Source organism: Dendrobates tinctorius, unplaced genomic scaffold (genome assembly GCF_039654945.1).
Source record: "Dendrobates tinctorius isolate UK_male_01 unplaced genomic scaffold, ASM3965494v1 ptg000049l, whole genome shotgun sequence".
Lineage (NCBI taxonomy): Eukaryota > Metazoa > Chordata > Amphibia > Anura > Dendrobatidae > Dendrobates > Dendrobates tinctorius.
Window position 1 is genome coordinate 4,141,383 of NW_027361717.1, and position 17,398 is coordinate 4,158,780.

The following is a 17,398-nucleotide window of genomic DNA, read 5'->3' on the forward strand; positions in this document are numbered from 1 at the left end:
AGAATTGAACCAGAAGGGAACTGAAGGTAACTGGACACAGTCACTGTAAACAATGTTTCTGTTTGTTTTCACTTTCACCCCAATAATCCTTCACTTTCTGCTAATTCCCCTAATCCCTACTCCTAGTAAGGAACTGTTCATCTCTTCTTCAATCCTCCCCATCCACCTCACCTCCGCCTCAAAACTGTTCCTTAACATACAATCCTCTGTCTCCAAACACAGACAGCCCCCTCATGCCCTCTCCTGCTCCCACCTGGTAACACTTTCTCTGCTCCTTCTCACTGCTGGTGATATCTCTCCAAATCCTGGTCCTCCTCACCACATTCCCACAGTCATTTCTACCTCCCATCCACGCTCTATCACAACCTTCCGTAACCTCTCCAACCTTATACCCATTCACCCAGCCCCCGCTTCCCCAGTCCCACTAACAGGAGCTCTGTGGAACGCTCGCTCTGTCTGCAACAAGCTTTCCTACATCCATGATCTTTTCGTTACTACCAAACTCTCCTTCCTCGCCATCACCGAAACCTGGCTCACCCCTTCTGACACAGCCTCTCCTGCTGCACTTTCGTATGGCGGCTTCCACCTTTCTCACACCCCCCGCCCCAGCAGCAAACATGGTGGAGGAGTTGGTTTTCTCCTGTCAGATACCTGCTCCTTCACCCCAATCCCACTGCCACCCTCTGTTACCCTCCCTTCCTTTGAGGTGCACTCTGTGCGCATCTACTCCCCCTCCAACCTCCAACTGGCTGTCATCTACCGCCCCCCAGGGCCAGCCACCACCTTCTTTGACCACTTCACCACCTGGTTACTTCATTTCCTTTCCGCGGACATCCCTACTATCATCATGGGCGACTTCAACATCCCCATTGACACTTCCCTCTCAGCTGCCACTAAACTTCTATCTCTCACTTCCTCCTTCGGCCTCACTCAATGGTCTTCTACAGCCACCCACAAAGATGGCCACACACTGGACCTCATCTTCACCCGCCTCTGCTCCCTATCTAACCTCTCTAACTCACCTCTTCCTCTCTCTGACCACAACCTGCTCACATTCTCTTCCCTCTTCACTCCATGTCTACAATCCCCACCCCACAAACTTTCACACCCTCGCAGGAATCTTAAACAGCTTGACCTACACTCATTCTCCGAATCCCTCCTCCCTCTTACAGATATAAGTTCCTTACACAATGCGGATGACGCTGCCACTCTATATAACACCACAATAGCTGTAGCTTTGGAATCCGCTGCCCCACTTACACATACCAAAACTCGCAAAATCAACAGACAGCCCTGGCACACCAGCCTGACCAAAGAGCTGAGGCGAGCTTCCAGGGCTGCTGAGCGCAGATGGAAAAGATCCCACTCCAACGAGCATTTCATCGCATTCAAACAGTCCCTCACTACTTTCAAGACCACACTCGCCACAGCTAAACAAACCTACTTCTCATCTCTCATATCCTCCCTGTCTCACAACCCTAAACAGTTATTCAACACCTTCAATTCTCTCCTCCGCCCCCCAGCACCTCCTCCCTCCCCACTCATCTCAGCTGAAGACTTTGCCTCATTTTTCAAGCAGAAAATTGATAACATCAGGGACAGTTTTGGTCAACAACCCCCAGAGCCCTTCCTCCCGACTTCCCAGCCCTCCACCTTCAAAACCAACTTCTCCACCATTACAGAAGATCGACTCTCCACTCTACTCTCAAGATCACATCTCACCACCTGTGCACTCGACCCGATCCCATCCCACTTCATCCCAAACCTCACCACAGTCTTCATCCCAACCCTAACCCATCTCTTCAACCTATCACTAACAACTGGTGTTTTCCCCTCAAGCTTTAAACATGCCTCCATCACACCTATCCTCAAAAAGCCCTCTCTTGACCCATCCTCTGTATCTAGCTATCGCCCTATATCACTTCTCCCATACGCCTCCAAGCTACTGGAACAACACGTCTACCTTGAACTGTCCTCCCATCTCTCTTCTTGCTCCCTCTTCGACCGCTTACAATCTGGCTTCCGGTCACACCACTCCACTGAAACTGCCCTTACTAAGGTCACCAATGACCTCTTAACTGCCAAGAGCAAGCGACACTACTCTGTCCTCCTCCTCCTGGACCTGTCGGCTGCCTTTGACACAGTGGACCATTCCCTATTATTACAGACCCTCTCATCCCTCGGCATCACAGACTTGGCCCTCTCCTGGATCTCATCATACCTAACAGACCGGACATTCAGCGTCTCCCACTCACACACCACCTCCTCACCTCGCCCCCTATCTGTCGGAGTCCCACAAGGTTCAGTCCTAGGGCCCCTGCTGTTCTCTATTTACACCTTTGGCCTGGGACAGCTCATAGAATCTCATGGCTTTCAGTATCATCTTTATGCTGATGACACACAGATCTACATCTCTGGACCAGATATCACCTCCCTACTAACCAGAATCCCTCAATGTCTGTCCACTATTTCATCCTTCTTCTCCACTAGATATCTGAAACTCAACATGGACAAAACAGAATTCATCATCTTTCCCCCATCTCACGTGACCCCCCCTACGAACCTATCAATTACAGTAAATGACTGCCCACTCTCCCCAGTCCCACAAGCTCGCTGCCTCGGAGTAATCCTTGATGCTGATCTCTCCTTCAAACCACATATCCAAACCCTTTCCACTTCCTGCCGACTTCAACTCAAAAATATTTCACGCATCCGTTCATTCCTCACCCAAGAATCTGCAAAAACCCTAGTCCATGCCCTCATCATCTCTCGCCTTGACTACTGCAACCTCATGCTCTGCGGCCTCCCCTCAAACACTCTCGCACCCCTCCAATCTATTCTAAACTCTGCTGCCCGACTAATTCACCTGTCCCCCCGCTATTCCCCAGCTTCTCCCCTCTGTCAATCCCTTCACTGGCTCCCAATTGCCCAGAGACTCCATTACAAAACCCTAACCATGACATACAAAGCCATCCACAACTTGTCTCCTCCATACATCTGTGACCTCGTCTCCCGGTACTTTCCTGCACGCAACCTCCGATCCTCACAAGATCTCCTTCTCTACTCCCCTCTTATCTCCTCTTCCCACAATCGCATACAAGATTTCTCTCGCGCATCTCCCCTACTCTGGAACTCTCTACCACAACATATCAGACTCTCACCTACCATCGAAACCTTCAAAAAGAGCCTGAAGACCCACCTCTTCCGACAAGCCTATAACCTGCAGTAACCACCGATCGACCAAACCGCTGCACGACCAGCTCTACCCTCGCCTACTGTATTATCACCCATCCCTTGAAGATTGTGAGCCCTCGCGGGCAGGGTCCTCTCTCCTCCTGTACCAGTTATGACTTGTATTGTTTAAGACTATTGTACTTGTTTTTATGTATACCCCCCTCACATGTAAAGCGCCATGGAATAAATGGCGCTATAACAATAAATAATAATAATAATAATAATAATAATATGATTGCTTGCACAGTGCTCCTTGGGATGTTTAAAGTTTTGGAAATCATTTTGTATCCAAATCCGGCTTTAAACTTCTCCACAACAGTATCACGGACCTGCCTGTTGTGTTCCTTGGTCTTCATGATGCTTTCTGAACCCTGAGATTATCACAGAGCAGGTACATTTATACAGAGACTTGATTTCACACAGGTGGATTATATTCATCATCATTAGTCATTTAGGACAACATTGGATCATTCAGAGATCCACAATGAACTTCTGGAGTGAGTTTGCACTGAAAGTAAAGGGGCCGAATAATATTGCACGCCCCACTTTTCAGTTTTTGCATTTCCACAAAAATTTAAAATAACCAATAAATTTCGTTCAACTTCACAATTGTGTCCCACTTGTTGATTCTTCACCAAAAATTTGGTATCTTTGTTTTGTTTTAAGGATGATATGTGGGAAAAGGCTGAAAGTTCCAGGGGGCCAAATACTTTTGCAAGGCACTGTATATAAATAATAGTAGTGAAACGTGGTTGGGTCTTCCAGCATAATAAACCCAAGCACAACGCCAGGGCAATGAAGGAGTGGCTTCATAAGAAGCATATGAAGGTCCTGGAGTGGACTAGCCAGTCTCCAGATCTCAACCTCATAGAAAAACTTTGGAGGGAGTTGAAAGTCTGTGTTGCCCAGCGACAGATCCAAAACATCACTGCTCTAGAGGAGACCTGCATGGAGGAATGGGCCAACATACCACCAACAGTGTGTGCCAACCTTGTGAAGACTTAGAAAACGTTTGACCTCTGTCATTGCCAACAAAGGATATATAACAAAGTATTGAGATGAACTTTTGTTAATGACCAAATACTTATTTTCCACCATAATTTGCAAAATAAATCTTGCCAAGGCAGACAAGGTGATTTTGTTTCTCATTTTGACTCTCATAGTTGTGGGCTACCTATGATGTCAATTACAGGCCTCTCATCTTAAGTGGGAGAACTTGCACAATTGGTGGCTGACTAAATACACTTTTTTTTTTTTTTTTTTTTCCCCCCACTGTATATGGAGCTCATGAATATGGAGGACTACATGGCAGCATGTTTACTAGTCTATTGTGATCGCTTTTTGAGAAAAGTGATTAGTTTATTTTATCACAACTAAAGCAAACCGCTTAGTGAGTGACACATCGCTGGAATCTGTGTCTTTCTACATTTTCCTGCTCTCAGACTGGGTGCGAAAGACCTGTCGACAGATTCTCTTAAGAGCTCTCACACAGCTTTATGATTTGGCAGAGTGTAATCCAATGTTTCACGAGACACAAAAAAAAAAAAAGCATGCACGGCACCTCCAAAAGAAGTCATACATACGGTAGATCTAATGCCGCGAGGCAGAAATAGATTACTGAACATGAGGTTCTGATCAAACTGTATGAAACCCACTGCCACGTCACGGCAAACCTCTCGGTGAATACGAACTTAAGGAGTGGCGTTGTGGTGCACTAACCGCCGTCGCAGCGACAATGCACCAATAGGGTGGGCGGCCTGGTGTCTCACCGCGCCCATGCTGCAAGACTGAATCCCCATGACTCCAGAGCGCACCACCTCACCAGCACAAACCCGCAGCAACAATGGCCGCCACACAGCAGCAACCACAAGTGAAAGCTCACCTTCCTCAAGATCTCAAATTAGAGAAAAATAGGCTGGACCCTCTCTGCAGTCTTCAGCTAACCTAAAATCACCTGTGCTAAATGGGAGGAGTGCTGTCCAAGAAATCTGGAGAATATGGGGACTCAGTTTTGCTGCATGGGCGCTGTGAGGCACCAGGCCGCCTGCCATGCTTGGTGTATTGTCGCTGCGACGGTGGTTGGCGCACAACGCCGTTCCTTTAAGGCGATAGGGACCCACAGAGAGGTTTGCCGTGACATGGCGGTGGGCTTCATACAGTCTGATCAGAATGTTAAACTAGCAACCTCCTGTTCAGTTATGATTTTTGGTGGTGCTGTCTGTTCGCCTTTCTTGGTATATTGCAGTGTTTTACCAGATTGTATAACATTGGGCCAAGTGCTATGTGGCAGTGTAGCAGCATGCTGTGGGTGCACCCTTACAAGTCTATGGGTGTGCATGAAAAATCAGACTGCACTCGGATGACATCCACCGACACCCATAATGAAGAAGATGGAGAAATTAAGTTCTCCATCTTCTCGACACCTGTTCTGCGATTCTCTCATGTGAGCAAATCGGTTCACACTCACATGACACTCAGACCAAACGGACGGCGTTTAGAGCCAAGTGTCATTAGTATAACCTTCCCGACTCTCATGAGGGCACATATGGCCGTGTGACCTCCACCCCAACTCAAAGGAATGTATCATCAAGATATTACCTATTGTTCATCAGGGTTTTTATATTAAATGTTTGGGTTCACAATTTATATTGTGAAATATTGCAATTTTCATTCTGGCCACTAGGTGTATGTTCAAACTTTAACATTATGCTCCAAAAAGCTTTTTCTCACTTTTTACTACTTTATTGCATTCAATGTTCTTTGCAGCTCATGTCATTGCCAAAGCACAGGGCCTTGCTGTTCTTTCTGTTATAAAAGCTGGCTTCTTGGTGACCGCTCGAGGAGGAAGCGGGATCGTGCTCGCCCGCCTTCCAGATGGACGTACGTATTGCTCCGTTTTCTTTCTCGTATCTTACCACTGTTTTAAAAAAGGATTTCTTGCACTTCCCTTGTAAATTGTGCCTTTCCTCAGGGTGGTCTGCCCCATCTGCCATCGGCATAGCTGGACTTGGTGGTGGATTTGAAATTGGAATTGAAGTAAGTGTTTAACTCCTCGCTTTCCGCTTTTTCACACGTGCACGTTGTTTTGCATTATTTTGTGCACGAAGGGAAAGACTTTCCAGCTCACCGCTTCTGCATCTTGTTAGTGCCTGGAGCACGGACCCGCCGTGTCAGGGCGTGAGGAATCCAAATGAAGTAGCATGTCCAGCTCAACAGCGTAGTGAGCAGCAAAGTTTTATTCTCCACGGACACATTCCAAAGGGAGGATAAAACATCAGCATGACAGGTTACAAGGAGTCAGATCGACGCGTTTCTGGAGACCAAGCTCCCTTAATCATGATGACCGACATTGAAAAACACAGCACCTTTATACCAAGATCCGGATTGCACACCAGTGAAATAAGACATGATAGACAGGAGTGACAGCAAATGAGTGTGGTGTGCCTGTATGGATACATAGGACATTGAGACACACGATAAAATGGTAAAAGATTAACATGATTATAGCAGCAAGTTTGCAGGAAAGAATGCTATAAAGAAACATGCGTATTTTAGCAATGTTGAATGAACATGCATATTATAGCAGTATTAAGCTATTTTTTTTACCTAATTCCTGAATCTGAATGAATAAAACAGCATGGTATCCTTTTATTAAGACCCAGTGGTAATCTTGTGTTTAATTTGAATATCCACCAGGCTTCTCCTTAGAGTCGCTTCAGTGTCACCTCCTCTCATGGGTTTATGAATTTTTTTCTATAGCGTAAATTTTAAGCGACTCCAAATTACTCTGGTGGCGATCTATAAAATGTTTTGAAACTTGGGACGTATTCCTATTTACATTGACATTTTCACCATCATAGATGTGTTCTCTGATTCTCGTCTTTAATTGGCGCTTTGTGCTCCCAACATATTTCAAGCCACATGAAGTGCACTCCATAACACAGATTACATTGCTTGTGTTACAATTCAAAAAAGTTTTTATGGGGAACTTGTTATACCCACTAGAATCAAAAAACTCAACACATTTTCTGGAGAATTTGCAGATTTTACAAACTGTGGCCCCACATTTAGGATACCCTTTGATATTTAACCAATTCGTTGTCTGGGTATTTCCAGATCTAAAGCAGCTTGGAGAGAGAGTCTGTTTCAAGGATGGCGCTCTTCTAGATACTACCCTACACCCATTTTTTATAATTGCTGCTATTTCAGGATTTTCTTTTAAAATCGACAAATTATGGAGAATCATATTTCTACTAATGGAAAACTGGTTGCTGCATTGTAAAACTAAAGTGGCGGGATTTGTAGTGTTATTCCCAGTTTCAGAATCCGTTATAAACCGTGTTGTTTTTTTTTTTTTTTTATCCACTATTTTTTTCAGCTCTATTCAGACTCCTCTTTTTGTCCCCTCTATCACCCAGCCGCTTTTTAATTTCATCAACTTCCCTTTTGTAGTCGCTTTGAATGCTACAATTACGCTTAGCCCTGGTCATTTCTCCCAACAGAATGCTCCTTAATGTCTGTTTGGGGTGATGACTGTTGGCGTGCAAAATAGTATTGCCCCCCGTTTTCTTTCTAAAAGTGGAAGTGATGACTATCTCATTTGGAATACCCCTCAATTTAAGATCTAGGAAATCTATGCAATAGGGATCATGGTGAGCAGTAAATTTAAGCTTGAAAGGGTTACAATTGAAGTAACATACTAAATCCTGCACAGTAGAAAACTCAGAACCCCACACAACGCTCATGTCATCAATATATCTCCCATATCGTAACATGTAATCCCTGAAAGGATTGTCCACGGTGTACACGTACAGCTCCTCCCACCAACTCCTAACCAGATTTGCGAGAGAGGGGAGTATTTTGCCCCCATTAAGACTCCACTTATTTGCCTATAAAAATTCTGGTTGAAGCTGAAATAATGGTTATGAGGAACTGTACAACTTCCAAAACAAAATTAATTTGATCAATTTTTAAAATTCCCATATTTTGCTAGATGACGTTTTAAGGCATGAAGGGCTACTGTGTGTGGGATAGAAGTATACAAAGAGATTACATCCAGTGTAATCCACGAGAAATTGGATTGCCAAATAAAATTTTCCATGTCACTCAACACATCCGTGCCATCTCTAATGTACCCGGGTGCCTCTGGACGAGAGGATGGAGGAGCAGATCCAGCCACTCGCCCAGAGAACCAATACCTGAGACTATAGGTCTCATTGGTGGAGGATTTAAACACTTATGTGTTTTGGGCAATGCATATAGAATGGGGGTAACCAGGTTACAGACCTTGAGATATTCCCTTTCTCTTTTATCAAAAAAACCCAGAAAAAAAACCCTTCATCTATGATTTTAGAAATGCGTTCCTTAATATTAGAGGTGGGATTCACAGATAAACGATCATACGTAATATTGTCTTGTAACATAGTTTCAACCCAATCAATGTAATCATTTTTGTTCATTATTACAACAGAACCACCCTTGTCAGAATTTTTAATAACAAGGGTGTCTTCATTTTTTAATTGTTGTAAAGCAATTTTCAGAATTGGTTTTAAATTGTTTTTAAAACATTTGTTAGACACATTATCATGGAGAGCCTTTAATTCATTCTCCATTGTGTTTTGGAATTTATCCATTACTTCCCTCCTGGACTGTACAGGATACAAATCTGGATTAGGCACCTTCACGTGCTTAAATGCGGAGACAAGATTGCTATTGTCAGTATTTTCCAGATCGTCATCCTGCAAACATACAATGGACAATTGTTCAGAAAAACTTCATGACTTGAAAACATTCACTAATGGAACATTAAGGCCCCGTCACACATAGCAATCTCACTGGCGAGATCGCTGCTGACTCACAATTTTTGTGACACAACAGCGATCTCACCAGCGAGATCGCTGTGTGTGTGACAGCGATCAGCGACCGGCCCCCCTGCCTGTATCGCTGATCGCTGCAGGAAAGGCCAGGACTTTTTTTTGGTCGCTGGTCTCCCGCTGGCCAGCACGCATCGCTGCGTGTGGGAGGCGGGAGACCAGCGATCAACTGGTAACTAAGGTACACATCGGGTATCCAAGGGACGGGCGTCCCTCGGATACCCGATGTGTACGTTAGTTACCAGCTTCCTGCATCAGCGCGCTGGTTACTAATGTGCACAGCGACGCCGGGTGCTCGGCGTCGCTGTGCTGATCACTGGTGAAGCTGTCTGTGTGACAGCTCACCAGCGATCACATAGCGACTCACCAGCGATCCTGACACATTGATGTCATTGTCAGGATCGCTGGTGAGTCGCTATGTGTGACTCCAGCCTTACTCTCAATTACCTCGGTGGAATCCTCTTTGAAATGCAGTTTGAGAGTTATGTGTCTTATAAATTTATTTATGTCACAAATAGTGTTTAAAAAGGTTAAAGTCGCAGCTTGGCACAAAATTGAGTCCATAGGACAGGAGTTCATATTGATCCGGTGTAAGATCAACAGAAGAAAGGTTTCTGACATGGTATCTCGATGTGTTTCTGGATTGTTGTTTTCTTCCTTTTCTGCGACACCTTTTTCTTTTTGGAAAACAAGGACGTTTGTTCTTTTTGAAGTAGGAGTTTTATAAAATTATAAAAAATGGGTGTAGGGTAGTATCTAGAAGAGCGCCATCCTTGAAACAGACTCTCTCTCCAAGCTGCTTTAGATCTGGAAATACCCAGACAACAAATTGGTTAAATATCAAAGGGTATCCTAAATGTGGGGCCACAGTTTGTAAAATCTGCAAATTCTCCAGAAAATGTGTTGAGTTTTTTGATTCTAGTGGGTATAACAAGTTCCCCATAAGAACTTTTTTGAATTGTAACACAAGCAATGTAATCTGTGTTATGGAGTGCACTTCATGTGGCTTGAAATATGTTGGGAGCACAAAGCGCCAATTAAAGACGAGAATCAGAGAACACATCTATGATGGTGAAAATGTCAATGTAAATAGGAATACGTCCCAAGTTTCAAAACATTTTATAGATCGCCACCAGAGTAATTTGGAGTCGCTTAAAATTTACGCTATAGAAAAAATTCATAAACCCATGAGAGGAGGTGACACTGAAGCGACTCTAATGAGAAGCCTGGTGGATATTCAAATTAAACACAAGATTACCACTGAGTCTTAATAAAAGAAAGGATACCATGCTGTTTTATTAATTCAGATTCAGGAATTAGTTAAAAAAAAATAGCTTAATACTGCTATAATATGCATGTTCATTCAACATTGCTAAAATCCGTATGTTTCTTTATAGCATTCTTTCCTGCAAACTTGCTGCTATAATCATGTTAATATTTTACCATTTTATCGTGTGTCTCAATGTCCTATGTTGTATGTATCCATACAGGCACACCACACTCATTTGCTGTGCTGTCACTCCTGTCTATCATGTCTTAATTATTTCACTGGTGTGCAATCCGGATCTTGGTATAAAGGTGCTGTGTTTTTCAATGTTGGTCATCATGATTAAGGGAGCTTGGTCTCCAGAAATGCGTCGATCTGACTCCTTGTAACCTGTCATGCTGATGTTTTATCCTTTCTTTGGAATGTGTCCGTGGTGAATAAAATTTTGCTTTTCACTACGCTGTTGAGCTGGACATTCCAAAATTGTTGGTACCCATGGTTTAATGACAGAAAAACCCACAATGGTCACAGAAATAATTTGAATCTGACAAAAGTAGTAGTAATTAAAAAATCTATGAAAATGAAAACCAGACATTTGCTTTTCAAGCATGCTTCCAGAGAATTAAAAAAAACAAACAAAAACTCTTGAAATAGGCTTGGACAGAAGTGATGGCACCCTTAACTGAATATTTTGTTGCACAACCTTTTAAGGCAATCACTGCAATCAAATGATTCCTGTAACTGTCAATGAGACTTCGGCACCCCTCAACAGGTATTTTGGCCCACTCCTCAAGAGCAAACTGCTCCAGTTGTCTCGTGTTTGAAGGTTGCCTTTTACAGACGGCATGTTTCAGCTCTTTCCGAAGATGCTCAATAGGATTTAGGTCAGGGCTCATAGAAGGCCACTTCAGAATAGTTCAGTGTTTTCCTCTTAGCCATTCTTGCGTGTTTTTATCTGTGTTTTGGGTCATTATACTGTTGCAAGACCTATTAGTTGCGACTGAGACCAGGCTTTCTGACACTGGGCAGCACATTTCTTTCTAGAATACCTTGATACTCTTGAGATTTCATTGTACCCTGCACAGATTCTAGACACGCTGTGCCAGATGCAGCAAAGCAGCCCCAGAAAATAACAGAGCCTCCTCCATTTTTCTCAGTAGGGATAGTGTTCTTTTCTTGATATGCTTCATTTTTCCGTCTGTGAACATAGAGCTGATGTGCCTTGCCAAAAAGTTCAATTATTATCTCATTTGTCCATAGGACATTCTCCCAGAAACTTTGTGGCTTGTCAAGATGTAGTTTGGCAAGTTCCAGTCTGGAATTTTTATGATTTTTTTTTTTCCAACAATGGTGTCCTCCTTGGTTGTCTCCCATGAAGTCCACTTTGGCTTGTACAACAACGGGTGGTGCGATCTGACACTGATGTTCTTTGAGCTTGAAGTTCACGTTTAATCTGTTTAGAAGTTTTTCTGGGCTCTTTTATTACCATTCGTATTATCCGTCTTTGATTTGTCATCAGTTTTCCTCCTGCGGCCAAATCCTGGGAGGTTGGGTACAGTCCCATGGAGCTTAAATTTCTAAATAATATGTGCAACTGTAGTCACAGGAACATCAAGCTGCTTGGAGATGGTCTTATAACTTTTACCTTTAACATGTTTGTCTATAATTTTCTTTCTAATCTCCTGAGACAACTCTTTCCTTTGCTTCCTCTGGTCCATGTTGAGTGTGATACACACCATGTCACCAAACAGCACATTGAGTATCTTTGGCCCTCTATACAGGCCACTCACTGATTCCAAGATTGTAGACACCTGTGATGCTAACTGGTGGACACACCTTGATTTAACATGTCCCTTTTGTCACATCATTTTCAGGGGTACCATAATTTGTGTCCAGCCCTAGTTCATGAGTCTTATAATGACCATTTATTTTATTCGATAGCGGTATACCTTTGTATCTTTATGGATGGCTCAGTGTCATGGCTTTTTATAATGGACCCTAAACCTCCATGGAGGCTCATCTAGATGACTAGCAGCAGAACAACTTTCAGCCTTTGGTCACCAAGTCATCTTAGCTAGCTTTAAATACAGTCTTCAAAATCTATTGTTTTTGTGGCAATTTAAAAGCGTTTCTCCATGAATGTAATAATATGGACCTTTTCTGGTAATTCAACCAGCAGCCCATCATGTTAGGACAGACTGCAGTCTGAAGAAACACATCTCCCGAGACCTGTCTTAATGACAGAGGATCTGTATTGTAAGCCCAAATAACTTCTTGAGCTGAGAAGAATGGCTGTGACATCAGAAGAAATAAATATTCTTAGTTGACTGAGCACACCCTCATGAGCAGTCAATTAGCCAAGAAGATTTGTTTCTTCTCCTTTCACAGCTCCAATATGTGTTTACGATACAGCTCTGTCATTTGAAGCATAGATCCTGGGAGCTCTGTTTTCTTCAGACTGCAGTCCATCCTGACACGTCACTAAAACATGCTTCCATTTGAATTACATGACAGGAGCCATTTTATTACATTCTTAGAGAATGCCGGTGTTCAGCTTGTTTGTACAGCAAATAAAATTAAAAGGAACCTGTCAGCAGGATTGTGCACGTAACCTACAGACAGTGTCAGGTTGGTGCCGATATACTGATTAAAATGATACCTTGGTTGATGAAATCCGTCTTGTTTAATCTGTATTTTTTCAGTTTTGAGTTAATGATATGCTCATGCTCCAGGGCGGCCTGCAGGGGGAGGTCTTTATGTGGTGCTCTGATTATCTATTCTGTGTTGCTTCTGTCAGGTCAATGATCCCTCAGTGACCTGCCCCCTGTTTTACAAAATGATCCGATAGCTGCTACTGCGCAGGCGGCGCCATCTTGCTGGAGGGGAAAAAAAAAATCTTCCTCCAAGATGTTGTCGCCTGCGCAGTAGCAACTATCGGCAAAGCGAAGCTCATTATGCACTTGCACTCGCCAGAGGGCATTGTGGATGTACTCCGAGAGGCATGGTTGGCTGGCCACGGACTTGTACAGGTATCGTACATCTGGAGGTGCGCAGTAGCTAGATGTCCCAGAACTTCCAGAGGTATCGGCGAGACCTGAAGGGGTGGACAGTAGCACAGGTCCCACATTTAATTGTGATAAGACTGCTGCGTAAGCCCTTCCGAACTCTGCGTACCCTCCAGATAATGAAGAACGACAAAGAGCAGCAGCCGCCGATGGGAAGCCCCAGAAGTGGGTGGAGCTGCGTCGATCCAGTGTTGGTGAGAGATTGAGTTCTGCAAAGAGCAGCAGATCCACTCGGAGGAGCTCCAGTAAAGTGGACGATTCTACAGCCTCCAGCTGAGATGTGTCCCCTCTAATTCCGGTACTATTTGATTTAATTCTAAGTCATATTACAAGACTTGTTAAAGGGTTGATTGTGACTTGTAGGATCACTACTTCTAACAGGTGGCGCTATAGAGTTAAAGTCCTCTTTCTGAAGAGGCAATTTGCATATTTGATTTTCCCTTCACCCATGACAGCACCACCTGAGAGAGAGAGGGATCCGCCCCGCCAGGACAGGAACCTACTGAAATATAAGGGGCGGCACCTCTCCCCCGCTTCAGTTGGGTTCCTGTCCTGGAACGGGATCCCAGTCTGACAGCGGTGGTGCCTGTCATGGAAAATGGACCCAGGGCTGTCCCGGCGCAGGAAGAGCAGGTCAGCTTACCTGAAGCGCCGACCATCGGTGGCCTGGAAGCGCAGTCCCCTGGGTTCCTCCTGCAGGCCCCGGGTTCGTGCGGGTGCGGTATGGCGGCCTCAGCAGTGGGGCTCTCCGGGCCTCCCTCCCCCTGCGCGCGCCCGATCCTTCTCCCTGGGATGACAGAGGAAGCCGGGGCGGCTTCCGGCGTCTGATGTCAGCGGCGCGATGCACCCTTGGAGTGCGCCGGCTGACGTCAGACACGACAGCAGTATGGCGCCAGGTGCGGCGCTAGCCGCAGTAAGTAGAGCGGTCGCAGGGGGGAGGGGTACCGACCACTCACCGGATACACCTACAAAAAGGAGGGCAAGGAGCAGGACGGCCAGGTGTTATAATGGGGTCACAGCAGGAGCGTTCACCGTCTCTGCTCCCGTCGCAGACCTCTGCACGTAAACATGGGAGCCGTTCAAGCGGCAAGAGCAGCAGCCGCCCGAACCACAGATCGAGGGATTCCTCGAGGCCGAGAGAGCGCAGACCGCATGCTCCAACACAGCCTTTAATATTATTAAAGAAAAAAGTAGGAGAGACTCCCCTACTTCTTCGTCAGACTCTTCCTCGTCTGAATATCAGGTCGAACACAGGTCCTCCTCGGATAGTGATACAGGGGGCAGGCCGTGTTTTCCGATAGAGGATACAGACGCTCTCCTTAAGGCCATTAGGACAACCATGGGCCTACAGGAGGAGAAAGCAACTAAGTCCCTAGAAGACGTAATGTTTGGGGGGGTTACAGGAAAGGAAAAAGCGCACCTTTCCGGTTAATGAGAAAATTCAGGCGCTCATTGAAAAAGGGTGGAAGAAACCTGAAAAATCAGGTAGCCTTCCCTCCTCCTCAGAAAGGAGATATCCCTTTGAACCTAAAGATACGGAAATATGGGACAAGGTCACAAAAATTGATGCAGCAGTATCCAGATCATCCAAAAGGTCGGCCCTGCCCCTAGAAGACTCAAGAGTGCTGAGAGATCCCCCTAGATAAAAAAAAAAAAAAAAGCAGACTCCTACCTAAGACATGCATGGGAAGCAGCGGCAGGGGGACTGAAACCAGCAATAGCCGGCACATGCACAGCCCGCTCCTTAATGATCTGGTTACAGCAGCTAGAAGAAAAACTCGCATCCAAGGTGTCAAGGGAAAAAATTTTGGGAGATATACATCTTCTACATGGAGCAGCCGCCTTTTTGGCCGACACCTCTGCCGATTCAATGAGATTGACGGCGAGGGCAGCGGGGTTATCAAATGCCGCAAGGCGTGCATTATGGCTTAAAGGCTGTCCTGGAGACCTACAATCAAAAGCTAAATTATGCTCTCTTCCATGTGATGGACAATTTCTTTTTGGCAAAAATTTAGACATCCTGGAAAAAGAAAAAGGGCTTCCCCAGATTTACGGGAGATCAAAGAAGACCGCCCTTTCGGAGGGGAAAATTCAATAGGGGCCGTCCTCCGGGGGGATCGGAAAAGATGGGAGGACAAAAGAAAGAGTCTGGATTCATGTTTGGGGGAGCCGCTTCATCCACAAAGAAGTCCCCACAATTACGCCGGTATCCCTGTAGGGGGGAGACTGATGCTCTTTTATCAGGCCTGGGAAAATATATCTTCCAACACTTGGATTTTAAACATCATAAAAAAAGGCCTAAAATTTCCTTTTTTTTTCAACGGCCGAGAGCATTGTTTGTGGTGACCCCCATCAGGAAAGGGTTAGAAGAGCAGTTGGACCTAGAGGCAGAGATCCTAGGTCTGCTGGACAAACACGTTCTGATCGAGGTTCCAAGCGAGCAGGAAAGAAGGAGTTTCTACTCACCCCTCTTCGTAATAAAAAAAAAAAAACGGATCATTCATTCAGGACGATTATAAATCTCAGAGGCCTCAACCAATGGATAGAAAACCAGACCTTCAAAATGGAGTCAATGACTTCGGCCATAAAACTGTTACACCACAATTGTTTTATGGCCGTAGTCGACTTAAAGGATGCCTACTACCACATCCCGATCCATCCAGAGTACCAAAAATACTTAAGGGTAGCTCATGTTCAGTTCAGAGCCCTTCCATTCGGCATATCCATAGCCCCAAGGGTGTTCACGAAGGTAGTAGCAGAGATGACAGCCTTCCTCCGAATCCACAACACAATTATAATACCCTACTTAGACGATTTTCTAATTGTGGGCAACTCGGAACATCACTGCACCGAACAGGTGGAAAGGATAACAAATACCCTAAAGGGCTGGATGGTGAATGTCAAAAAGTCAAGGCTACAACCCCTAAAAAGGCAAATGTTTTTAGGATTCATCTTGGACTCGGAACAGCAAAAGTGTCTTTTACCAGAGGCCAAGGTGGAAAAGGTGAGTAATATGACCCTGGCAGCAATAGACCAACCTCGCATGACCCTGAGAGGGGTGATGTCCTTACTAGGCACACTGACAGCCTGTATTCCAGCGGTCAGATGGGCACAATTTCATACCCGTCAACTGCAGGCAGAGATCCTATCAGCACAGAAATTGCTAAAAGGGCGTTTAGAAGGAAGGCTGGAACTTTCCTTAAAAGTCAAAAACTCTCTCAGATGGTGGCTAGACAGAACAAACCTAGTAGCAGGGACATTATGGCACAGGCCAGTATCCGATGTGATTCTGACGGACGCAAGTTCCTCGGGGTGGGGAGCACACCTGAGGGGACGGGCAGCCCAGGGGCCCTGGGGACACCAAGAACAAAATGCATCCTCCAGCCTAAGAGAATTAAGGGCAGTAAACAAAGCCCTAAGGATATTCATCCCCAGTCTAGAAGGCCGCAATGTCCATATCATGTCGGACAACAAAGTGACAGTGGCTTATATCAACCACCAGGGAGGGACAAGCTCACACTCCCTAATGAGCGAAACCGACAAAATCTTTCACAGAGCAGAACGACACCTACACTCTCTAACGACCTTACACATCAGAGGGGTCGAGAACATACAAGCCAATTTCCTAAGCCGCAACACATTGAGGCAGGGAGAATGGGCCCTAAATCACTTAGTGTTCCAGAAGATACTACAACTCTGGGGAGAGCCAGTAATAGACCTCTTTGCCAACAAAAGCAACAGGCAGGTAAATAGATTCTGTTCATTGAACCCAAAAGAAGACCCATGGGCAGTGGACACACTGCCAATTCCGTGGAATTTCAAACTGGGTTATGCCTTTCCTCCAGTAGCTCTAATCCCAGCAGTGGTGAAGAAAATGAGAGGATCAGGCCAGAGTGATCTTAATAGCCCCGTTTTGGCCAAAAAGGCCCTGGTTCTCTCTACTACAGATGATATCCCTC

General features: G+C 45.1%; 1 protein-coding gene across 1 annotated transcript in view; it reads left to right on the forward strand.

Moving 5' to 3' along the window:
• SH3YL1 (SH3 and SYLF domain containing 1) overlaps positions 1-17,398 on the forward strand; it is a 144,592-nt gene that overhangs the window by 32,662 nt on the left and 94,532 nt on the right. The window contains exons 3-4 of the mRNA XM_073576445.1: positions 6,001-6,114; positions 6,206-6,270. Of these exons, the coding sequence (XP_073432546.1) occupies positions 6,001-6,114; positions 6,206-6,270 (179 nt within the window). The remainder of the gene's footprint in view (positions 1-6,000; positions 6,115-6,205; positions 6,271-17,398) is intronic.